This window comes from Heteronotia binoei, chromosome 19 (assembly GCF_032191835.1).
Source record: "Heteronotia binoei isolate CCM8104 ecotype False Entrance Well chromosome 19, APGP_CSIRO_Hbin_v1, whole genome shotgun sequence".
Classification (NCBI taxonomy): Eukaryota; Metazoa; Chordata; class Lepidosauria; order Squamata; family Gekkonidae; genus Heteronotia; species Heteronotia binoei.
Genome location: NC_083241.1, coordinates 35,944,006 through 35,969,314, shown reverse-complemented (window position 1 = coordinate 35,969,314; position 25,309 = coordinate 35,944,006). Strand labels below are relative to the sequence as shown.

The following is a 25,309-nucleotide window of genomic DNA, read 5'->3' as shown; positions in this document are numbered from 1 at the left end:
CACGGCCCGGTTGCTAGAAGGCCACGGACTGGTACCGGTCCACGGTCCAGTGGTTGGGGACCCCTGTTTTAATATATTCACAATGTAGTATAACTTGTACTTAATCAGGTATAGGAGAAACTTAAATACGCTGCATCATAAGAACATAAAAAAGAGGCCTGCTGGATCAGACAAGTGGTCCATCCAGCATCCTGTCTCACATAGTGGCCAACCAGTACATGGCATAGAGGCCAAGGCCTTCCGGTGATGTTGTCTCCTGGTACTGGGATTACAAGGTTTACTGAATACCATCCACAGGTTAAGAATACGTTTCATTAAGCAAATTTCCTAAAGGCACTTCCTTGCAGTTCTGGGATGTCTGCATATTCTCCCAGGCAGTATTCTGGAATATAGCAACGTTGCTGGAACAGTGGAAGCACAGGGAAAGGGGCTGTGGCTCAGTGGTAGAGCATCTCCAGTTAAAGGAATCAGGCAGTTGGTGTATAGAAGATGTTAGCCTGAGACCCTGGAGAGCCGCTGCCAGTCAGAGTAGACCATACTAATTTTGATGGACTGATGGTCTGATTCAGTATAAGGCACCTCCATATGTACATGTTCTAACTGAAAGAAAATATCAAATGAACATTTTTATGAATACTACTGGGTCTGCAAGGACTACTGACTTTTACAGTATGTAGGAATGTTTGCCGTTAGGTTTAAAATTAATTGAGTTTACATAGAAGTTCCCAGATATTTGCTGTCAGCAGAGAGGCCGGTGTTTTTCATTTTGACACGTAGCTGAAAATAATCCCAAATAGTTTGATCAGACAGAAAACGTTTGGATTAAATGAAGGTGTTTTTGTCTTCAGGGCAATTTCCGAAGAATAGCCTGTGGCCAGGAATAACAAGTTGTTGTCAGAATAATATGCGAACAGGTAATGCTTGGGGTTTATTTGTTTATTCCAGTCTTCTACACACAACTGTTTGTGGAGTTCTGTACATTTGAATTCTCTGTACAATTGAATTCTTGGTGGCTGGTTGGGACTAATCCCAGGAAAGCAATAACTTTAGCATTTCTAGAGCACATCATCTTGCTGTGACCCTTATAACAACCATGAATTGTAATCCTGACTGTGTACAAATGAGTGGCCAAGGCTAAAACAGAAAGTAGCCTAAGCCTTTCAGGACCCTTTTTGATCAGGAACACACAGGAATGCAGTTCCGTCTGGCTCAGTGTCAGGGTGTGTGGCCTAATATGCAAATATATTCCTGCTGGGCTTTTTCTACAAAAAAATTCTGTGTGAAACAATTGCGATAGAAGGGGTGTGGCCTAATATGCAAATGAGTTCTATAAAAAAGCCCTGGGGACTTCTAATTTCTGAACTCATTTTCTTAGCTGCTACCCTGCACCAGTTCCAGAGACGAGCAGTGCCATCTTTAGCAGAGGAGCAGCTTTTGAATGGGCACAGAAGGGGGTGACTTTTCTTAGACTGGCACTGTACTTGTTGGTGATGGTAACAAATCGGAGAACAATGGTAGAAACTGCTAACTCTGATGAATTACGTAACTTTCTCCCCAAATTGATAACCTGAAGTGTTGACATCAAGAATTGAGTTTGGCAGTTATTGGGAAAACAAGGCAGGTATCTTGAGGGATCCATAATATGGGACTGGAACATGGGGAGGCCAGGTCTCACACTTCAGTTGCCCTCAGCTCTGCCCACTGCCACTCAGCTGGGCAGGGGGAGGTTATTATTGCACTGACTTAATGATGTCACTTCCTGCACAACCCAGATGCAGTGTCATCATTGGCTGACATACTAGCATTTGCCCCCAACTCAATGGTTAATGCTAGAGAAAAGCCCTGTGACATCGCCAGTGAGCCCCACCTCCCGGTAAGTTTCCTTTGGGTACTGGATTTGTAAAGAGGTCCATGGAGAAATTCACACAAACAAGCCAAGAATCTATACAAAATTTATACCTGCAAATATTAAATTAATAAAAACAGATACTACAGTTGATGTTCACCAAAAGGCCAAGAAATAATCCATACCGATTCCTCACTAGCAGTCACTTCTCCCCTGGGCTTCTGCTTCCCTTGGAGCAAGTGACCAATTCCCCACTAGTCACTGCACGGCCACATTTTGTTTCGCAGCTCCCTCCAATTTCCCCTGTGGCAACTTGCTCTTGTTTTCTTGAGATCTGGAAGCTGCGAGGGAAATTGGGAAGCCATGAGTCAAAATGTGGCTGCACAGCAACTAGTGAGGAATTGGTTGCTTGCGCCGAGGAAAGCAGAAGCCCAAACAAGTCTAACTCGCCACCTAGTGGTGCATGATGCTAAAAGAGCTAGAACTTCAGGCTGCCAAACAATCTTAGGATCTCCTGGCTATACCACACACAATACCGCACGATAGTTACTATTAATAGTCTAACCTACTTCTCAGGATTGTTGTGAGGATAAAAAAGAGAGAACTATGTGAGCTGCTTTGGGTCCCCAATGAGAAGAAAGGTGAAGTATAAAAAGTACAAGTTTTTCTTATTTAAGTGTTTACAGGGACAAATAGCCACCAAAGGACAAATACTCAAGGACGGCCCAAGGGCGTGTGGTGCCCCAGGCAGACACACTGTCTGCTGCCTCCTGCCCCTGGGGGCCCTAGGCATGTGCGCATGCCCTCGCACACCCCAGGCCGGGCCACCCCCCTCCCCTCCCTTCTGCAGCACCACGCTCCAATACCCACCTGCCCCTCCTCAGCGTGCTCAGAGGAGCACCGCTAGAATCGCCTCTACCCTTTTAGACATGCCCAGGACATCTCTGCGCTCTCTCTTGAGTCCATGCCTTTCAGGGACTTGCACATGCTTTCCCAAGCATGGCCACATATATGGACACGTGAGAAGACCAGTGCAGTCAATGTGAACTTATTATCATGCAACTAATTAAAAATGTCCTTAATGACTGCTGATGAGTCGTGCACTCCAAAGGAAATGGGAGCGCAAGAGGCTTCCCCAGGAAGGTGTGCCTGGCCCCCTCACTGTCAGTCTTCAGGAGGCAGTGGAAGTTGGTTTTATTTAGACTGCATTTGACTGATTTTATTTTTGGGCTAAAACATTAGTCCTAAAACATTTCTGCCCCATCTTTTTGCCACCCATGCCAACTCAAAGGGGCTTGTAAAACACCAAACTGGCAAAATAAGAACCTTAAAGTTCGAACTTATCCAGATTTCAGAGAGACGCTTACCTGTCCACACTCCTTCCTGCCAACAGCACAGAATCCCTTCTGTCCCTAGGCCTTGTGGGATGCCTTTCCACCACTCCTGGGTTTATTTATTTGTAATGTATTTATACACCATTTTTCAACATCAAGGTGCCTTCTGAAGCAGTTTACAAAGTCATAATAATAAAAACATAGGGGGGATTACAACTTCTTTTAAAAGTACACAATAAAAACAGCAATTTACCATACTTTATCCAATTAAAATATTCCCACCCCCTGTGGCCGCCTTACCGGCTAGCCATTAGTTCCATTGCCTCCTAGTTCTCTGAATTCCCCACCGCATATAAGCACTCCTGCTCCTAACCCTGCAACAGCGCACTACTGTGGCCAACAGCATGGAGAAGCCTAAAACATCACTCATGTATCAAGAATGAGGATGCATAGTTTTCTAGCTAGGATTCCAAGATTTCTCTCTCGCAAAACATGCTTTTGTGAGCCATTGGTTTGTTTTCACTGACTACAACCATCCAATTGCAACAGAACACCCAGCATCTTAAAAAAAAAAAGCTTACATTCTAGCCCCACAAGCAGCTTCAAAACATAAAAGCCACAGTCCACATCTCTTTCAATGAGAGTCAGACTTTTCCAGCCAACTTCACAGAATCAAAATAAAAATAAGAGAGGGAGAGAAATTCAGGTTGGATGAGTTTATTCTGTCAACAAAGAAATACGACTGGATGAACAAGCGGATCTGGTTTGGATTCCGTCATAACAGCTGTGGAGAGAGAAAGACGTGCTCTCCACCCTCCTCGCATAACTTGCTCCTGACTTGGGCTGCGCAATATTTGCATTAGCTGGCTGCAGCATCGGATGTTTCTCTACTCTTTGTAAGGACAGAGAGTTAAGAGTCTAATTTAATGTACTGGAAATGCTGGCATCCAAGATACTCCCCCCCCCCCCAGGATTTTTTTTTTGGGGGGGGGAGAGAAATTGCCATAACATAAATCGTTTGAAAAGTGAGATATACCCCCTCCTTCATCACAGCACAGTCTTTCCGTTTAAAGATATGCCGCTCCATTTTCAGGTGCTGCTAGAAATAACAGTGACTACGACACCTAACGTGTAACATAGCACATAGCTTTCAAGCGTGTGATACCAGGAGCTGATTCTGTTTTAATGGGAATGTTAGGTCCTTGTGTGCAGAATTGCAAAAATAGGACTCTCTTCCTTTGCTGTGGCCTTTGTCTGAATAATTTTGCAGAGATCGAGAGCGTGCATAAGCCCAACACCGATTTACCCAACCTGCTGCATTTAAAAGGTTTAAGGCTATATTTATACACATCCCAAAAGTTCCTTGATGTTCCATGGGGGAGATTTCCTGTGGGAGAAGCAGAGCTTTTTATTTGTTTGATGGTACAAGGCAGAGAAACTCCAGGCCCCACAGGCACCACTACTTCTAGTATCTAGGTCTAGACTCTTGCAGGCATGTTCTAATGTCCTTGTTGAGGTAGGCGTCCTTATTTAATGTGTGTGTATACTGTCAAGTCACAGCCTTGTATTTTAGGGTTGCCAATCCCCAGTTGAGGGCCGGGGATCCCCCGGTTTGGAGGCCCTCCCCCTGCTTCAGGGTCATCAGAAAGTGGGGGGGGGAGAATGTCTGCTGGACACTCCATTATTCCCTATGGAGACCAATTCCCATAGGGTATAATAGAGAATTCATCTGTGGGTATCTGAGGCTCTGGGGGGGGGGCTGGTTTTGAGGTAGCAGCACCAAATTTACAACATAGCATCTGCTACCTCTCCTCAAAACACCCTCCAAGTTTCAAAAAGATTGGACCAAGGGGTCCAGTTCTTTGAGCCCCCAAAGAAGGTGCCCCTATCCTTCATTATTTCCAGTGGAGGGAAAGCATTTAAAAGGTGTGCGGTCCCTTTAAATGTTATGGCCAGAACTCCCTTTGGAGTTCAATCATGCTTGTCACAACTTGGCTCCTGGCTCCGCCCCAATGTTTCCTGACTCCTCCCCCAAAATCCTCAGATATTTCTCGAATTGGACTTGGCAACCCTAAGGTATTTCTAAGCAAGAGATGAACAGCGGTGGTTTCCTTCATTACCATTGCTTGCCTCTTCATAGTAAGCATGGTATAGCATTCCTTGGTGATCACCTATCCAAATACTGACCAGGGTTGACCTCGCTCAGCTTCTGATGAGATCAGGCTAACCTAGGGTTGCCAATCCCCAGTTGGGGGCAGGGGATCCCCTGGTTTGAAGACCCTCCCCCCACTTCAGGATTATCAGAAAGCAGGAGGGGGGTGCTGAATGTCTGCTGGGCACTCTATTATACCCCATCCGCTGCAACAGTGGAAAAGCTACTGGTCAGCTACTAAAACTAAAAAAAAAGAAAAACATAAACAGGTGTTCCAATCTGAAAGAATAAGGAAGATTTCAGCATTCCTCCTGTCATGCAACTGAAACTGATTTGAACATAATATTTGAAAATTTGCAAAGCTGCACAGTTTAGGTTTGCCAGGTCTGGGTTGGGAAATTCCTGGAGATTTGTAGAGGCAGTGGGTGGGGGTGGGGGCTGGTGCCTAGGGAGGGATTTCAGCTGGGTATGATGCAGTAGAGCAGCCATTGTGTGTGTGTGTGTGTGGAGGGGAGACTGATTTCTATCAGCTGGAGGTCAGCTGTAATTCCAGGAGATGGGGTTGCCAGCCTCCAGGTGGGGCCTGGAGATCTCCTACTTTTACAACTGATCTCCAGCTGGCAGAGATCAGCTCCCCTGGAGAAAAGGGCTGATTTGAAAGGTGGACTCTAGGGCATTGTCTCATGCTGAGGCCGCTCCCCAAACCACACCCTCTCCTGGATCCACTCCCAAAGTCTCCAGGTATTTTCCAACACAGACATGGCAACCCTAACCCTAGTTCAGTTTCATATATCTTTAAGATCAACTGAAATAAAAATCCGTTGCAAAAGGACACCTGTTCTAGAACACTGTGGTAGCTACTGGCCCTAGTATCCCCACATCCACTATGCCACTGAAAGTGAAGTCTCTCCTGATTCCTTCATTACCATCAGTCCCACACAAGCACGAGGAGCCATGTCTGCACTAGATCCCCTGGTTGCTTTTTTTGGTCCTGCAATTCATGCAAGGCTTTAGTAGATCTAAGCAGCGAGTTCCGTCTTTCTTTTCTGCAAATCCCTTGCAAGTATATTTTAAGATAAAAATAAAAAGTTTGCGGCAGCTGCCACTGTAGTCATTCCTACCCTTTCTTCCCCACTGCAAAATTTGTATCGGGGACAATACGCAACATCTGCTTATATCAGAGAATTCTAGTTAGGGTTGTTACACCTCAACTCAATTTTTATTGGGGAATATTAATATTTCTTAGCTCAAAATGGTGTCTACGAGAGGTGAGGTGAGCCAGGATCTCTGTCTATGTTTACGGAGATAGACCACTGAAAATCCTTTGGTTAATAATGGATTTTATTAAAGGTATAGGGTTTCAAATAGTTACATCCCAATCAAACAATTTCAAGCATGCAAGAGGAATACAGTGGTTAGCTGAATAAGTATGGATGGGGGAAGATGATACAATACCTAGATCTTGCAGGGTAGGCTCAGTCAGAGGAAATGCAAGGCCTCTGGAGGGAGATTTCTCTTGAGAAGAGGGGGGTAAGGGTAGGAAGAGATGGAGGGAGGAGAGGATGGAGGAATTCCCTTTTCTTTCCGACTCTCTGACTTCTCTTTTTTTTCTTTCCTTTTCTCTTCTCTAACCTGACAGGTGGGGTTGCCTGTTTTCTAGGGTACATTACATCACATCAAGCGATTCAGTTACCCAGTGAGGAAGCAGAGTGTCACACCAATGGAAAATTGGGGTGTCATATGTGGAATATCCAATCAGAGATCATTGTGTCATAGATCCATACCCCAATGGAGGGATTTTAATTACACTGGCCAAATGACTTTTTATTGCCCTGTTTTTCCAAACTGATTCCTTTGAAGCTCCCCAAAAGTGATAGATCTCTCTCTTAGTGTCAAACATGGATAGGCATCCATCAAGTGTTCAGGAGATTGGTTGACTTTGATAGCCTTAGCAATAATTAAAGAAAAATAGAAACTTTGTTCCCTGGCAGAAACGTGAGAGCAGTTTACAGGCATACCACACATTCACAACAAGATGACCACTTAACCTTTAGCCTTTGTGTTTTTGCTGTCTTGCCCTGAAGAATAACAGAACACACATATATATACAAGCCATTTATTTGTGTTGCAGGGTTCCTGGTAACCCTTATTTCTTTATGTTTTGATAACAGGCCTTAAAAGGTTGCCAAAAGAGTGAAGGAACTTTTACAGCTCTGCCCACCAGTGTCCCTCTCTGGGCCTGGAATTCTTCATTCCCAAGAGCAGAAAGATGGATGCTTCTTAAGTTTTCAGCATTGGCCACTATGTCTGTCCAGCCTGTGACTCAGACTTGACATCATTCCAGCCTGCCTGAGGCCTAGAAGGAATTGGATTTTTCTCCCTTACGTGCAAGGAAGACCATTCCAATTCAAATGGGCATTGCTGTGTCATATTAATATTCTAGGGTTACATTGCAATATCACATTCCAGGGGTGCATGGCTTGGGAATCAATACAGGGGTGCCTTTCTGGATATCAGGGTTACCAGCTCCTGGCTGAGAAAATTCTGGAGATTTTGAAGGGTAAAGCCTGGGAAGGAAATTCAGTGGGGTATAATGACCTAGAGCCCCCCCCCCCTCCAAATAAGCCATTTTCTTCAGAGAAACTGATATATGTCATCTGGAGATCAGTTTTAATTCCTGGCAATCTCCAGGCTGGCAACCCTAATTCTAGTTCCAGCACTGTGCTGGGGAGGTGGCCATCATCAGTGCCAAGCCTTATGTTTCTCCTCATGATTAAAAATAAATTAGCTCTGCTTGCTCGTATAATGTTGGGGGAGGGCAAGGTGTGGCAAACTCGCAGGTGTGATGTTCTTTCGCATCACTTAATTCACATCATCGAAGTCACAATAAATCTCATCCTTGTGCTCCTTTTTTCATTTCAGATCATGAAGAACTCTGCGGCAGTAGTTATGGATCCTTCTGTATGAATGGTGGGATTTGTTATATGATTCCTACTGTGTCCAGTCCTTTTTGCAGGTAAAGATCTGACAACATTTTTGCACTTCGTTTACTTTCAAAAGGTCACATACAACAGGGGTGGCCAATGGTAGTTCTCCAGATGTTTTTTGCCTACAACTCCCATCAGCCCCAGCCATTGGCCATGCTGGCTGAGGCTGATGGGAGTTGTAGGCAAAAAAAAATCTGGAGAGCTACCGTTGGCCACCCTTGACATACAAGACTAGAACTCCTTTTAAGGAAACAAATGGTTTTGTCCACGTATGTAGACACGGTTGCCAGCTCTGGGTTGAAAAATACCTAGGGTTGCCAGGTCTCTGTTGGAAACTACCTGGAGACTTTGGGGGTGGATCCAGGAGAGGGCGGGGTTTGGAGAGGGGAGGGGCCTCTCAGCATAGTACAATGCCTTAGAGTCCACCCTTTCAAGCAGTCATTTTCTCCAGGGGAGCTGATCTCTGCCAGCTGGAGGGGAAGAATTATTTGAACCTTAGAGGGCAGGGAGGGGAAGAACTATTTGATCCACAGTTCCTCTAGTCCACCAAAGACAGGATACAAAGCCATGGGACTGAGTTACAAAGGCTGCGGTCACACTCACCATTAAATCCATCCCTGACCCGTCGCTATTATACCCCGCAGCTTTTTTACAACGAATTTCCTGATCAGACATCCCTCCATCCTTCAGTTCTAAGCAGCGTTGGTCTCGTCGCTGGTTGAGCAGAGGTCTCAACCAGACCTCATTTTTTGAGATGGCATTCCACGCTTGCGCAAGCGCAGTACGTGGGATATTGTGCTTATTTGTTTTTTTTTTTAAAGATGCCAGAAAATGTGGCCGATCTGCCCCCCCCCCCCATTTAAACACCCAGAAAGGAAGGGGAAGACCAGGAGCTCTCTTTGCTGTCTCTCTGCCTGATGGGGAGACAGCAAAGGTGGGTGATCTTCCTCCCCCCTATTTAAACACCCCAACGTGGTGTTTAAATGGGGGGGGGGTAGCACGGCAACTCACCTGGTGGGGAGACAGCTAAGGTGGGTGATCTTCCTCCCCCCTCCATTTAAACACCCCGACGTGGTGTTTAAATGGGGGGGGGAGCACAGCAACTCTCTTTGCTGTCTCTCCGCTTGGCAGGGAGACAGCAAAGGTGGGTGATCTTCCTCCCCCCCCCCATTTAAACACACCGCCGTGGTGTTTAAATGGGGGGGGGGGAGCACGGCAACTCTCTTTGCTGTCTCTCCGCCTGGCGGGGAGACGGCAAAGGTGGGTCATCTTCCTCCCCAGCAGGGAGACAGCAAAGGTGGGTCATCTGCCTCCCCCCACATTTAGGAAAGGTCCCCTGTGTAAGCACCAGTCGTTTTCAACTCTGGGGTGATGCTGCTTTCACAAAGTTTTCATGGCAGACCTTTTACAGGGAGGTTTGCCATTGCCTTCCCCAGTCATCTACACTTTCCCCCCCAGCAAGCTGGGTGCATATTTTACCGACCTCGGAAGGTTGGAAGGCTGCGTCAACAATTGCTGGCGCAATGATATCATTTGGAGTGGGCTCTCGCAGGGAAGTGGATGTGCGCTTGCGACGAGTTGGCTAAAATGGAGCGTTCAAACATAGAAAGTACGCACGGGAGTTGTCGGAAGCATTCTTATTCCGGATTTAATGTACTATCAAAAAAGTCTGCATCTCAGGGCTTTCATCCATGCCCATCTCGTTAGTTTATGTGCGTCTGACCTCGGCCAAAAAGTTAGATTGAAGTAAACATTAACTGTCCGAGTGTGCTGCCGACAAGAACATTCATACAACTGTCCGAGAGTGGTCTTCACTTTCAGGGTTGTTGTTTTTTCCCCTTGCCTGGCTGTTGGGTGTTTGTTGTTGTTTAGGGAGGGGCCATGGCTCAGTGGAAGAGCCTCTGCTTGGCATGCAGAAGGTCTCCAGTTCAAACCTTGGGTCAGTCATATAGTTCTCTCAGAGCTGTTCGCTCAAGGGAAGTTTCTGTCAGAGCTCTCTCAGCCCCACTTACCTCACAGAGCATCTGTTGTGGGGAGGGAAAGGGAACGGAGATTGCAAGCTGCTCTGATTCTTAGGGTGGAGGGTGGGGCATAAATCCAGTCTCCTCCTCTTCATCATCTTCGTCTTCCTCTGGAGAAAATGACTGCATTGGAGAATGGAATCTATGGCACTGAACCCTGCTCAGGTCCCTCACCTCCCTAAATCCTGGGCTCCACACCCAAAATCTCCAAGTATTTCCTAACCCAGATCTGGCAACTGTTGGCACTGGGGAGGAGGGGAGGGGGGGGTTTAATAGCATTTCTGTCTCACCCTGCCAGAGTAACTCATGGATAAGGACTGGCTCTGTAAACTGGAATAGTTTATTCCTCTGTGCTCATTCCAAGCATGTTCCTTATCAGTCAGGCAAGGAGGCTAATTATAAGTGAGAACGGGTTCTGTTTACACTTGACTATCCCGGTAATCAGTGGCGATGGAAATAAGGAGAGAAAGTGAACTGCTGCTGTGTAGAGTGACATAAGGGTCAAATTATCTCATGCCTGCTTTGGGCTGATGTCAGCACGGGAAGGAGCCAACTTCATCCCAGGTAGCTATTCCTCCATCTCACCCCCCACTCCTCCAGGTTCCTTCTCCTGGACAGAATGCTTGGCAGGTGCCCGACAGTAACATTCAGCTCTTCTCGAATGACTTGCAAAACTGTGGCAGGGCAATAGATTTCAATATCCGGACGCTGGGGAATTCCTGAAGGTCAGGATTGATTTAAAAATAGAGGCCTAAGCAAATAGAGATGGGGACCTCATGTAAATAAAGCTGTGTTAAAATATTTCTGCTTGAAGTTTCGGGGAAAATGGCTTTTTAACTTACATTGGATGATCGTATGCTACACGATGTTTAAGCCAGATAACTCATTGATAGTTCTGCTGCAGAAACAACTTGTGAGACATAAAAACTGAAAACCTCTCTTCCTGTTGCTCCCCTCCTCCCATTCTCAAGCTAAAGGCCTTTGTGCACAAAACGACTATGGGCCACATTTCAGTGCCCAAATATCTCTGTTTGGCATGTGGTAACAGCAGCTCTGCATCTTCAACCATACGTTCAAATGTCCCAGTTACAACAGACAATCTGATTTTAAAAGTGCAAAAAGGATACCTGGCCGTGGAATCCTTTCTCTGCAGTCCCTCTCTCCCCCACCCATTTCCTTCCGACCAGACTCTATACTAGGACTCAACTGGAAGAAAATTTACCTTGGAGCCCAGACTGTGTGTGAGGGATCCATATTGCCACTGCAGATCTCTTTCCTACTTTATATCACACCCATCTTTGTTGTGCCTGCGATGCGGGAAGAACATCCATGCAAAACTCAGGCTCTCACATAGTAGCATGGTTTGCTGCAGAAGATTTGAGGTTTCCCAGATGACAGAAAACCTCCACTCCCTCACCCCACCATTGAAAGCCGGCGTGGTTAAGAGTGCCAGACTAGTATCTTGGGGACATGGGTTCGAATCCTCACTCATGCCACTGAAGCCCACTGAGTGACCTTGAGCCAGTCACACTCTCGCAGCTTAACCTACCTGACAGGTGCATTGTTAAGGACAGAATGGAGGGGAGCAATGTAAGACGCTTTGGGTTCCCATTGGGAAGAAAGGCAGGCTACAAATGAATTCAATAGATGTTCAGCATAATTCCCATTTCAGCTCCAGCACTGGGCCACAGGTTTTAGGAAAATATCATATTCCATCAACAAAAAATGCCACCTCCAAGGAAGAGATCTGGATCTCCCTCAGCAACTAAACAACAACTGTTCTTTTGTCATGTACCCGCCCCCCCCCCCCCCCCAACAAAAAAAAAAACCTTCCTGGAAAAAGTCTTTAAGAGAGGGAAAAAACTGAGGGAAACCTGTAGGTGGTAGACTGATAGTAGCTGGAGGAGAACTTGGATGAAAAAAAAGGCACAACGCAATAAGCAAAGTGCTAAATCAGGTCATTTCCAGAGACACCTGATGCAAGAGATCCTCTTGTCACTCTCTGAACTGTGGCTTTGTGTACACAGCAGAATTACACCATTGTTTTGAATACACAAACATGCCCTTTCAATAAAAGCACAGGAAGGAAATGATAATTCTTGTTTGCTTTTGGATATTTCACAGTGGCTGCTTCTCAGGGAGAGAGGAGATGGGGGGGGGGGGAGAGGAGAGACCTAGCAAGCAGCAATAAAATAGATATCCCTCCACATAGCATCATTCTTTCTAAACCTCCACAGTGCTGCCAACTGTTCAGGGAGCAAACTCCACAGAAATGGTAAAACAGTAGTATTTCAGGTCATCAGGCCCCTTTGAGTTTAACAGAACTTTTTATTAGCTCATTGGCTCCAGTCACCTCTAAGTCTTGTTGACAATCAAGAGGAAACTAAGTTGTCACTGATAGCGCCAACAATTCCCACTGATGTCAAGAGTTCACCTGAGGCCCACATTTTCACGGTCCATTTCTGTTTCTTATTCTCTGCACACTGCAGGGGAGTTGCCAGCCTCCAAGTGATACCTGGGGATCTCTTGGAATTACACCTCATCTCCAGTCTACAGAAATCAACTCTCTTGGAGAAAATGGCTGCTTTGGAGGGTGAACTCTGTTGGCCTCATTGAGGTCCCTGTCCTCCCCAGGCTCCGCTCTCCAAATCTCCAGGAGTTTTCCAACCTGGAGTTGGCAACCTTAGCTGCCACCCATCCCCCACCAGTGGCCAGGGGGGACCTGGTAACCCTATGCTGGACAGACAACTTATCGGGGGGGGGTGATACCCATTGGGACTGATGGAGTGACGGTCAAGGTAATCAATGATAGGCAAAGCCAACGAATTCTTTATTTTCTCCATCCAACCCTCACCCTCTTGTACAACCACCGAAGGCAACTGTGTGTATAAGACATTCTCAGAACATCACCTGTTGTATAGAAGGGGAATGCTAACCCCTGTGGAGGAGTCAACCCAATGAACACACATATACATGAAGCTGCGTTATACTGAGTCAGACTCTTGGCCCATCAGGGTCAGCACAGTCTGCTCAGTAGCTCTCCTGTGCCTCAGGTAGAGGCTTTTCACATCACCTACTGCCTAATCTTTTGAACTGGAGATGCCAAGGATTGAGTCTGGGGCCTTCAGCATACCATGTAGATGCTCTACCACTGAACCATGGCCCCTCTCCAAGCTAATGCAATCTCTCCTTTTAAGAACAAAAGAGAATCCATGTTGGATCAGGCCAATGGCCCATCCAGTCCAACACTCTGTCACACAGCGGCCCAAACCCAGGGGCCATCAGGAGATTCACCAGCAGAACCAGAAATCCAGAAGCCCTTCCACTGTTGCCCTCCAAGCACCAAGAATACAGAGCATCACTGCCTCAGACAGAGTGTTCCAACAATACGCTGTGGCTAATAGCCACTGATGAACCTCTACTCCATAGGTTTATCCAATCCCCTCTTAAGAACATAAGAGAAGCCATGCTGGATCAGGCCCATGCAGACCAACACTCTTGTGTCACACAGTGGCCAAAAAAGAAAGGAGGTTCACAAGCGGGGCTAGAAGCCCTTCCACTTTGCTCCCCTCCTCCGCAAGCACCTAGAATACAGAGCACCACTGCTCCAGACAGTTCCGATAATATGCTGTGGCTAATAGCCATTGATGGACCTCTGTTCCATATTTTTATCCAAACCCCTCTTGAAGCTGGCTATGCTTGTAGCTGCCACCACCTCCTGTGGCAGTGAATTCCACATGTTAATCACCCTTTGGGTGAAGATGTACTTCCTTTTATCCATTCTAACCCTATTGCTCAGCAATTTCATTGAATGCCCACGAGTTCTTGTATTGTGATCAATGCATCAGGACAAAAGTATTGCAATACTAGACCACTAGCATATGCAGTTCTTGATGCATAATCTTGTAAACCTCTATCATGTCCCCCCGCAGTCGACGTTTCTCCAAGCTAAAGAGCCCCAAGTGTTTTAACCTTTCTTCATAGGGAAGTATTCCAAACCTTTCATCATTCTAGTTGCCCTTTTCTGGACTTTTTCCAATGCTATAATATCCTTTTTGAGGTGCGGTGACCAGAATTGTACACAGTATTCCAAATGAGACCGCACCATCGATTTATACAGGGGCATGATGTGGCTGCTTCGTTTTCAATTCCCTTCCCTTCTTAAAGCTGCCTATGCTTGCAGCCGCCGCCCCCTCCCGTGGCAGTTTTGCTACTCTGCTCACAACAACAGTAGGGATCCGCAGTGCAGAACAGAAATCCAGCTATGTGCCACCCTTTCCTAAAATCTAGGAATGCTACTTAACACACGAATCAGAAAAGAAAGGGTTGTCGAACAAATGAGCATGGCTGATTTCAGTCTTATCCAGAGCTAAGTTTCCTTGTTGTAAAGTAATTCAAAGCAAGGAGGCCTTTGGCCTCAAGTAAGGGGTGCCAATACCCTGGAGGGGAACCCCCCCCCCCCGGCCCATTTAATAGATGCGTGGATAGCCAAGTTAGCCCAATCTCATCAGATCTCGGAATCTATGCAGGGTTGGCCCTGGTTAGAGTATTTGGATGGGAGACCTCCAAGGATGTCCAGGGTTGCTACGCAGAGGCAGGGGATGGCAAACTACCTCTGAATGTCTCTTACCTTAAAAACCCTATTTGCTGACAAGGCAGGGGAAGTGTGGAAATGGGCACGGAAAGCTTTTCCAGACACGGAAGCAAATAATGTCACCCAGTAAGCAACACCCACTCGGCTTCTGTTAAAGGGACAGGACATTTCCCCCGAGGTTGTTGGCAACCCTGCCTCAGATACAAGTAGGAGATATTCTCTCACTATATATAAGCAGCCCAAACCAGACTATGGGTAGCAGGCAATGTTCCCTTTAAAGCCTTGTAAACAAACATTCTACTTCGTGAGCTACTGACATTAAAGTGTGAGCTGTTGCATAAATTAGTTTGCTCCGGGGCTGTCCTTTCTGAGCTAAGACAAAAATGTGTGAGCCAGAGGCCAAAAAACTGTGAGCTAGCTCGCACTGACTCGGCTTAGAGGGAACACTGGTAGCAGGTTCCCAAAGAATGGTGAGTCCCAACCAGTGTTCCCTCTAAGCTAAGTCAGTGCGAGCTAGCTCACAGTTTTTTAGCCTCCGGCTCACACATTTTTGACTTACTCAGGAAAAATGGCCCCAGAGCAAACTAATTTGTACAGTAGCTCACAGATTTGATGCCAAGAGCTTACAAAGTAGAATTTTTGCTCATAAGACTCCACAGCTTAGAGAGAGTATTGGTCCCAACACTTTTGCTTGCCAGAAGTATAAACTTTCCCAAAAGCTTTGCTAACAAACCAATTTGATCTCACACGTGAAGTTCTTGAATTTGCCACTAATGGCACAATCCTGTGCGTGTTTTAAGTCCTACCTTTAGTAAGATTCACTCGCCAGCCACAGAGTTCTGCTTTTGTTTGGGTAAGGGAGATTATATGCAGGGAAGGAAGAGACATTCCTCCTTAGGTAGGCATTCTTTTCAGCAACTAAGACACTAAAAGAGTTACTGTCTTCAATTTCAAGTCACCTTTCTTCAATTTCTCAGAGCTAGGGAATTGTTGAAGGACAATACCCCCTTGTCTTCATTCTCCTACAGTAGCAGAATTCATTATGACTTGAAACACACGCATTTGAGTGAATCCTCTTCCTCTCCTCCTAACGGAAAACGGCTGCTGCTTCCTGGCTTGGAAGGAACAGGGCTAATGTCCTGAGTGAAATGGACATGTGGGTGGGAGGGACCTCACCCTGGATTAATTCTATTGCATAGGCCTAATTCTGAAGGGCTGGGGTTGGGGAATTGAAAGAAACAGCACACTCTAGTCTTGGTGACCCTCTAGGGTTACCAACATCCAGGGGATAGCTGGAAATCTCCTGGGATTACAACTGATCTCCTGGTGACATCAGGGAGTGTGGCCTAATATGCAAATGAGCTCCTGCTAGAATTCCATCCCTGGTTCTGCCCATTCTAGATCTTGTGTTCGAACTGGTGTGAATGCAAAAGACAGTTTCCATTGTATCTGAACACAGTGGGGCAAATGTTACTTGCAGACCATGCCACACAACACAGGAAGTAGTTTGTGGTCTATGGGGGAGGAAGGAGGAGATGATAACAAGTCATTCTAAAACTGCGCCAGAAGATAACATTTATGTTATTGGAATAAATTATGCAGATCAATCACTGTGCATAATTGTATTGTAACTTACATTTGCTTTGCTGTGAATTCAGATGCAGAATTTTAGAATATGATTCTTCTTTACTCCCTCTCGTTTTCTGTCCTAGTTGGTTCCAAAGAGCACCATTACACGTTCCTAGCATGTGAATTCCCTTCCTTCTTGCCCCTATTTTGTTTCCAACACCCCGCTCCCCCCAATATTTATTGACCGTATTAATCTTCGGGAAAACCTGTGTTTTCCTTTTCTTCATCTCTCGTTTTTGCTTTGCTCTCTCTCACTTCTATGGACACAGATATACTTCTGCCCTATATAGTCTTTGGGATATACGCATTCCATAAGTTGATGAAGGATGGCTGCTTAAGCATGATCATTTATGTTTCCAAGCCTTTGGCCATCGTGAGCCACTTCAAAAACAGAATGCTGAGTGAAGGTCCCAATCTTGTCAGATCTTGGCTGCTGAGCAAGGTTAGAATTTGGGTGGGAGACCACCGGGGTGGAGTTCTAGCAGGAGCTCCTTTGCATATTAGGCCACACACCCCTGATGTAGCCAATCCTCAAGGAGCTTACAAAAGAGAGCCTTGGAAGCTCTTGGAGGATTGGCTACATCAGGGTTGTGTGGCCTAATATGCAAGGGAGCTCCTGCTAGAATTCCACCTTTGGGGACCACCAAGGAATGCCAGGCTTGCTATGCAGAGGAAGACTATGGCAAACCACCTCTGTTAGTCTCAAAAACCTTACAGGGTTGTCATAAATCAACTGCAGCTTAACACCATTCTACACACACAGTAGCTGTGTGTGTCGAGTCAGGGTAACTGTTTTACACTACTGCAATCAGAATAAACAGGATTCTTTGGGCACCTTAAAGATGAACTGCATTCGATACCAGCATAAATAAGCTTTTGTGCACTGAAGTCCAGTCCTCTGGAGGCACCCGAAGAGGTTGATTGGAAAGTGGGAATAAAATGGTTAGCTTTTAAAGCGACAGAATTAAAATACACAGACTCGAATTATTCCTTTCCCTTCCCATTCTGTGTTTCTTGTATATTGTAAGTCACTGAGGCCCTAACTTAGGTGGGCCAGGCTAGCATGATCTGGCCGTGGTTAGTACTTGGATGGGAGGCCACCAAGGAAGTCCAGAAGCAGGCAACAGCAAACCACCTCTGTTTGTCTCCTGCCTTGTAAGCCTTATGGGCTGCTAGATGTCATTTGGGACTTGGCACTTCCCACCACCACCAAGTCACTGAAAAGGTCTGTTTCTGTTATCATTTGGACAGTGTCTCATGTGTGTGCGTGCGCTAAATGCTGTCATTGCAGCCAGCTCATGGCGGCCCCAGAGGGGTTTCAGGGCAAGAAATGGACAGAGATGGTTTGCCCTTAAAAGCCTCTGCATGGCAACCCTGGACTTCTTTGGTGGTCTGCTTAACCTTGGCCCAGAGAGCCAGTTTGGTGTAGTGGTTTAGAGCACAGATTCTAATCTGAGAGGACTGGGTTAGATTCCCCACTCCTCCACCTGCAGCTGCTGGGTGACTGTGGGTCAGCCTCAGTTCTCACAGAGCTGTTCCCTCAAGAGCAGTTCTCGAAAAAGCTCTCTGAGCCCCACCTACCTCAGTGTCTGTTGTAGGGAGACAAAGTGAAGGAGACTGTAAACCGCTCTGAGACTCCAGGGGCGTTTTCGCACTGACCTTAATCAGCAGCGACGCCCCTCTTCACCGCACAGGATCTGCGCGGATTTCGCACTAATTGCCGCGGAGCACCCAGAAGAGCCGGAAAGTCCCGCGGCTTTTGCGGCGCAAACGGAAACCGCCAAAAACCAGTTCCCATTTGCGCCGCAAAAGCCGCGGGACTTTCCGGCTCTTCCGGGTGCTCCGCGGCAATTAGTGCGAAATCCGCGCCGATCCTGCGCGGTGAAGAGGGAGTCGCTGCTGATTAAGGTCAGTGCGAAAATGCCCCAGGAGAAGGGTGGGGTATAAATATTCCTCCTCCTCTTCCTTCCCCCTGCCCCCACTTAGCACAGCCTAAAAAAAGTTTATCCTCATCATTTGCCACTAAATGTCTGCATTTCACTGTACTTTTGGTGGCAAATACTAGGGTTGGGTCCAATTACCCGACCCATTAAAAAAAAAAAAACATCGGTCCATTCTTTAATAGTTGCTCTTATTTCCTTCACATAGTTTCATTGCAAAAGACAACTTCCAAAATCTTTTTGAGTACCAGCACCCTGGATCAGCCACTTGACCTGAACAGAGGTTACAAGAAAGACGATATTTTTGCCCGCTAAGGACTTAGTATTTATACACAAGGCACGTTAACCGAGAAAAACCCCTGATTCTTCTGATTAGAACAGAGTTCTAAAAATAATACTATATATTCTGATTAATACTGCTAATCAGAAAGCAAGCTGGAGGGGGTTGGGGAGGTGGCATACACGTGCGACGCTTATTAAAAAGGAGACCGGCTTGTGGAACCTGCAGTGCCACTAGAAAAGAGAAAAAGGAAACTGTATCCTGTTGCAGAACAGTAGATTTCACATATGCCACTTAAAGCATATTTAAGCCACTCTTCCCCCTGGGGGTATGTTAATGTGAAAGACTGAAATGCAAACACACATATATTGGGTGGGGGCACTTTTAATCAGCTGGTGGCCAACAGCATCTCAGTGTTCCTGCATTTTGGGTACTGGATCCATCAGCAGTTTCTGTCTGCCTCCTTGTTCCTGATGAAGCCCAAACTGCTCCCCAAAATTATGCCTTTGGATGATAGGGAAACCACTCCCCCCCCCCAAAGAAAAAGCATGTATGGGGTAGCCTACAGCGGGAGGGTCAGTAAAAATTATAATTTTTCTATGGATAGAAATTTTCTCTTGGATCCAAGCCTTTAAATAATACATTTAAAATCTCCCATCCATCATTTCCCCCCAAAGAGCAATACACATTTTAGAATGGCTTTATTCCCATTTTAACCTCTCCTTCCTATGCAGAAATGTGGGAGAAAACCTCTGTACTGATAGATTCTTCTCTCATCCCTCTTCTCTGCTTTTTTTTGGGGGGGAGGGAACCCACCTCCCTTTCCCTGCAGCATTGGCTAGGGTTGCCAGCCTCCAGGTGGGGCCTGGAGATCTGCTTTTATGCTGATCTCCAGCTGGCAGAGATCAGCTCCTCTGGATAAAATGGCTGCTTGGAAGGGTGGACTCCATGACATTGCACCATGCTGAGGCCCCTCTCCAAACCCCTCCCTCTCCCAGATCCACCTGCAAAGTCTCTAGCTATTTTCCAACACAGACTTGGCAACCCTGCCACTGATCCTGGTTTAATGGGAGAAAACTTATAGAGAGTACTTCTGCTGTGGCCCAACATTACCTGTGAGCCTTTAAGGAACAAAACAGTATTTGGCTAGCAACTTGGGTGTCTTTTTAAAAACCAGCCTTCTGTAAAAGGTCCTCCACTTTCCTAGGCTGGATTTACAAGTATACACAGGTAACAAAACAAGCCAAAACAGCGATCCCTCCTGAAATTCCATTTGTTGTTTGCAAACTCAGTCTGGCTGTACTGCATACTTGGTGCTCTTCAATAACAAGTCAGAGCCCTCTTCCGCTGAAACGTGTCATTTAGAATTCCTTACAGTGAAACCTGTATCCCATAGGTGGTGGTAAACAGACAGCAGTGACCGGTACAACCCCTAGCTGCGTTAGTTTAATTCCTGCTTAGTAGTGATTGAAACAGGATTTGTCCCCCTACAATACCATCATTTACGTTTGTTCACTTGAAGGAGTATATGTCATTTTGCATGTGTGTGCTTTCGTGTGTAGGCAAGAGGCTGCTGATAAGGAAAACAGAACCGGTACAAACCTTTTCAAGTGGCCATAAAGTTACCCCAAAGACAAGCTGCAACTTCCCTTTATAACATTTTAGAAAATGTGTCTCTTTCCTGGCCTGCACTTCTGTAAGAGGGTTTGTAATGTCTAATAATTCACAGCACCCCACATAAAAGAGCACTGGGTGAGAGAAGGAAGTGGCCAACCCATATAGATTTCCCCATCTGCACTACAGATACAGCCCTAATTATGTTATTTTATCAGTAGTGACAGCATCAGCTTTAGACTTGAAGAGTATTAGCTGTAAAAACCAAAGGTACTTTGTGGTTGTCTGTACAGTGAACCAACCCAAAGTTGCCACCTGTGGTATTCTTTGTTGGTGTAAAGTGTCCTCAAATCGCAGGCAATTTTTGGCAATCCTGTATGGTTTTCATGGCAAGAGACGTTCAGAGGTGGTTTGCCCTTGCCTGCCTCTCTGTAGCAACCCTGGACTTCCTCAGTGGTCTCCCTTCCAAGTTAGGTCTCCCTAACCAGGGCCATCCCCTGCTTAGCTTCTAAGATCAGGCGACCCTGGGCTACCTTCTGACGGTTTTAAGATGCTTCTGCAATAAAAACCAACATCCCTCTTGGGTGGTGGCAATTAAAAATGTGACTTCTTAATCTTTTACAACCGCTCTTGATAAATTTCCTTCGCATCAAAAGTCATGAACCTAGCGTTAACTTCAGGATGTGAAACGTTTTAAGAAAATTATTCTTCTTAACCTTCACAGTGCCCCTCCAGTTTCTGCCATGAATCATTTGGACCTTACAGGGGACAAGACAGAGGCACCTCTAGAGTCTCTTGTTAAGTCAGGAGCTGATGGTTCTGCAGAGGTTTTGATCCTCTCTCAGCAGCCTGGCCCATTGAAAGACAAAATGGAACTTTCCTCTGCATGGCCTCATCCTTCCACACCGTTAAGCTCTAGCTCAAGGATGGCCAAACTGTGGCTCAGGAGCCACATGTGGCTCTTTCAGACTTATTGTGTGGCTCTTGAAGCCCCCGTTGCCAGCTTGGAGAAGGTAAGTCAAGCCAGCTGGCAGCTTGGAGAATGCATTTAAAATTAAAGTTGCTTTCTTTCTACATCTCCCTCCCCCTCTCCCCCCATCTATTTGCTTTCTTTTCACTTTTCTTCCCTTCCTCCCTGTCTTGTGGCTCTCAAACATCTGATGTTTATGTCTTGTGGCTCTCAAACATCTGATATTTATTCTACGTGGCTCTTACGCTATGCAAGTTTGGCCATCCCTGCTTTTGGCTGCCTCTGCATAGGAACCTTGCATAGACACAAACATCAGATCATCTCTTGCCTATGCTATTGTGTGTTACGATACAAATGCAGCATTGACAAATGTACAAAACACCCCATCACATCTGAACTTCCTCCCCTCCCCCCACAGGTGCATTGAGAATTATACAGGAGCTCGTTGTGAAGAAAATTTGCTCCCCAGCATCAAGAACCACGCCAGAGGTGAACTGGTTGCAGCTTTTTTGGCGTCGGTGGTTGTTCTGAGTGTCTTGGTAGCTGGAGCCATCTTCCTTCTGTGCAGGTAAAACACCACAAACGGTGCTGCTTGGCCAGTATCTTATGGATTCTCAAATGCTCTGCTGTGGAATTTCTCTAACAGGGCATCCCCGATCTTTTTGAAACTGTGGACAGCTTTGAAATTCTGACACAAAATGGCAGCCTTAGGAGGTGGGGCCAGCCACAAAATGGCTGCTGCAGCTTATCTTTAGTCGCACAGCAGCTCTGGCACCAAAGTAACATATTTAAAAACCTGCACAGCCAATCAAATCTCCAGTGGCCAATCAGAAGCCTTGCTGGTACAAGGTACAAGAAGACTGACAGTTAAGCAAAACTGCAGCATTTTTGTGAATATTTGTTTTCCTAGATCTGTAGTCTTTAGCAAGCTTTTCTAGAGAACTTATTAGAAGTAGCTGTCAGGGCTTTTTTGTAGAAAGAGCCCAGCAGGAATTCATTTACACATTGGGCCACACCCTCAACACCAAGCCAGCTGGAACTGTTCCTGTGCGTTCCTGCTCAAAAAAAGCCCTGGAAGCTATACAGAAGTGCTTTGTGTTACACACCATGTTACACTGGAAAGGAAGACTCACAGCAGAACCCTCCTAAGCCCATTGTCTTCCGTGGACTTAAGAAAGGTATAATTCTGCTTAGGGTTGCACTCTTAATAAAGCAACAAAGTCCTGAATGTATTAAAGAATGATTTTATCTGCACACTGCCACCTTTTGAAACAGACTAAAATATAACTGTAGCTGAGTGGTTTAAGTGCAATAAAACAGTCCTATGGTGTACAGCTTTAATGTGATTTCTCAATGTCTCCCGCTTGAGAAGTTCACAGCGTAAAGGAATATAAAAGCAGCTTTTTACAAACCATTGCAGCAATAAAAACTCTGTTGTAAAACCAACTCATTCTTACCTTGACACAGATTTTTTTTTTCCTGAAATGGTTCCCATTTCCTTCCTTGTTGCTTGGAGAAGAGCTACGGCATAAAAACAATAACTGCTATAAAAAGGTTTCACAACGTTTTCACGCCAGACTTTTTACGGGGTGGTTTGCCATTGCCTTCCCCAGTCATCTCTACTTTTCCCCCAGCAAGCTGGGGACTCATTTTACTGACCTCGGAAGGATGGAAGGCTGAGTCAACCTGGAGCCGGCTACCTGAAAACCCAGCTTCTGCCGGGGATCGAACTCAGGTCGTGAGCAGAGCTTAGGACTGCAGCTTTAACACTCTGCGCCACGGGGCTCTCTGCTATATTAACAGGTCACTATATTGTTTCAGTTCCCCTATTAATAAACACAAACACAGAGCCCCAAGTTATATGACTGCTTTAGGGCTGTCAGGTCTGTGTTGGAAAACACCTGAAGATTTTGGGGCGTCTGGGAGAGGGTGGGGTTTGGGGAGAGGAGGGGCCTCAGCAGGGTCCAGTGCCACAGAGCCCACCCTTCCAAGCAGCCATTTTCTCCAGAGGAGCTGAGCTCTGCCATCTGGAGATCAGCTGTAAAAGCAGGAGATCTCCAGGCCCCACCTGGAGGCTGGCAACCCTAACCCTGTGTGGCCATACTTTTTAAAAACATAAGCCCCGGCTGCACTGCTTACATGGAAAACACAAAAGTAAATCAAGTTTTTTTTCTGTCCTTCCTCAGCCTACGTAATGATTTTTTTTACCTGGCAGAACACCAGTGTGCTTCATGACAAAAGGGCAGCCATTCACTACAAGCACAGTTCTTGGTCATATTGAATGGCCTTGCCAGTGTACGAAGCAGCCTCTTGTAGTCCAACAGCCCACCCCAAGCCTCCAATTCAGAGATGAAGAGTTGCCAACTTCCAGCTGGTGGCTGGAGGCCTCCCAGAATTACAGCTTGTCTCCAGATGACAGATACCAGTTCCCCTGGAGAGAATGGCTGCTTTGCAAGGTGGACTGTATTCGCATCATACCCTGCTGAGGTCCCTCCACTCCCCAAAATGCCACCCTCACCAGGTTCCACCCCTCAAATCTTCAGGTATTTCCCCACCCAGAGCTGGCAATTGTACAGAGAAGAGGCTTTGGTCTTAGGCCACTTTATTCAGTTCCAAGAATACTAAAAGTAACTAGCACCCTGGAAACTTAAGCAAGAGGCAGTGCAGTGTAACAATGGTGCCAAACTAGGGCAACCCAGGTTCAAATCCCCACTCTGGTGTGAAGTTCTCCACTGGGCTTGCCAAGAAGAAGAAGAGATTGGGTTTATACCCTGCCCTTCGCTACCCAAAGGAGTCTCAGAGTGGCTCACAATCTCCTTTCCCTTCCCCTCCCCACAACAGATGCCCCGTGAGGCAGGTGGAGCGGAGAGATCTCTGAGAGAACTGCTCTTGAGCAGAACAGCTCTGAGAGAGTAGCAACAGCAAGCCTTTATTGGCATAAAACAGATTTAGCAGTAAAATAGCAATATAAATAATAGAAAATCCTAGATTATAGAGTACATAGGGAGCTAATATACATAAAGTAAGTAAAATATATATTAGTCGAGTTTAGCCAAATTAAATAATTAAAACAAATAAAATGTGGTCATTCCAGAACCATTCTCTGCCGTATTTCCATGGCCTGTTGAAGAAATCTAGCCATCATTAAAGTTACCTCAGAGCAAGTGTCATTTAAAAGTTTGTGGACTTTGCCTGAATCAGCACAGCCCAACATATCTGCTAAGATATCTGAGAGAGTATCCAAGGTCACTCCAGCAGTTGCATGTGGAAGAATAGACAATCAAACCTGGTTCTCCCAGATAAGAGTCTACACACTTAACTAACATACGAAACTGGCTCTCACCAACCTTCAGGTGGGACCTGGAGATTTCCCGGACTTACATCTGATTCCCAGACTACAGAGATCAGTTCCTCTGCGGGGGAAATGGCTGCTTCGGAGGGCTATGGCATTATATCTCATTGCAGTTCCTCTCCTCCCCAAACCCCACCGTCTGCAGGCTCCCCCCACCCCGATCTCCAGGACTTTTCCAACCTAGAGAGTGCAGCCCTAATCTCCACTGACATCAGGGTCCCCCATCCTTGGTTCAGAAGGTTGTTGTGAGAATAGAACAGAAAGAAGAGAATGGTGCGTGCTTCACTAAGTGGTAGCAACAAACATAAACCTTCTCTCTCTCTCTTTTTTCTTGTTATAATCACTTTCTTGCTAGGAAAGGCCATATTCCAAGGGCCAATTCCATAGAGCGTGGAGACAACCTGACTGAGGCAAATGACAGCAATGGTTGCAACAGTAAGTATACTGCAGGTGCGATGACAAAGAAGGAATGCCGGGGTCGTGTGTGTGTGTGGGGAGGGGGGGAGGGTTTCTGACTGAGAGGATAACATGTTGTTCACTTGTTTCAGAGATAACCGAATAAAGGAATCAAAGCAAAAAACAATGGGAAA

The 25,309-nt window shown here is 46.1% G+C and overlaps 1 protein-coding gene and 1 pseudogene across 2 annotated transcripts; one reads left to right on the top strand and one right to left on the bottom strand.

Annotated features, from left to right (window-relative positions):
- Window positions 1-772: 772 nt before the first annotated feature.
- NRG4 (neuregulin 4) lies at window positions 773-25,309 on the top strand. 2 transcript variants are annotated; one of them, XM_060260063.1, is made up of 5 exons: window positions 773-914; window positions 8,255-8,348; window positions 21,786-21,935; window positions 25,075-25,154; window positions 25,268-25,309. In XM_060260063.1, exons 1-5 carry the CDS (start codon window positions 827-829, stop codon window positions 25,279-25,281), a joined length of 426 nt encoding a protein of 141 aa, XP_060116046.1. In that variant the 5' UTR covers window positions 773-826; the 3' UTR covers window positions 25,282-25,309. The 2 variants fall into 2 exon arrangements, with proteins under 2 accessions (XP_060116046.1, XP_060116047.1); XM_060260064.1 differs by having other exon boundaries at window positions 25,242-25,309.
- On the bottom strand, window positions 1,847-2,025 carry LOC132587990 (U2 spliceosomal RNA; annotated as a pseudogene).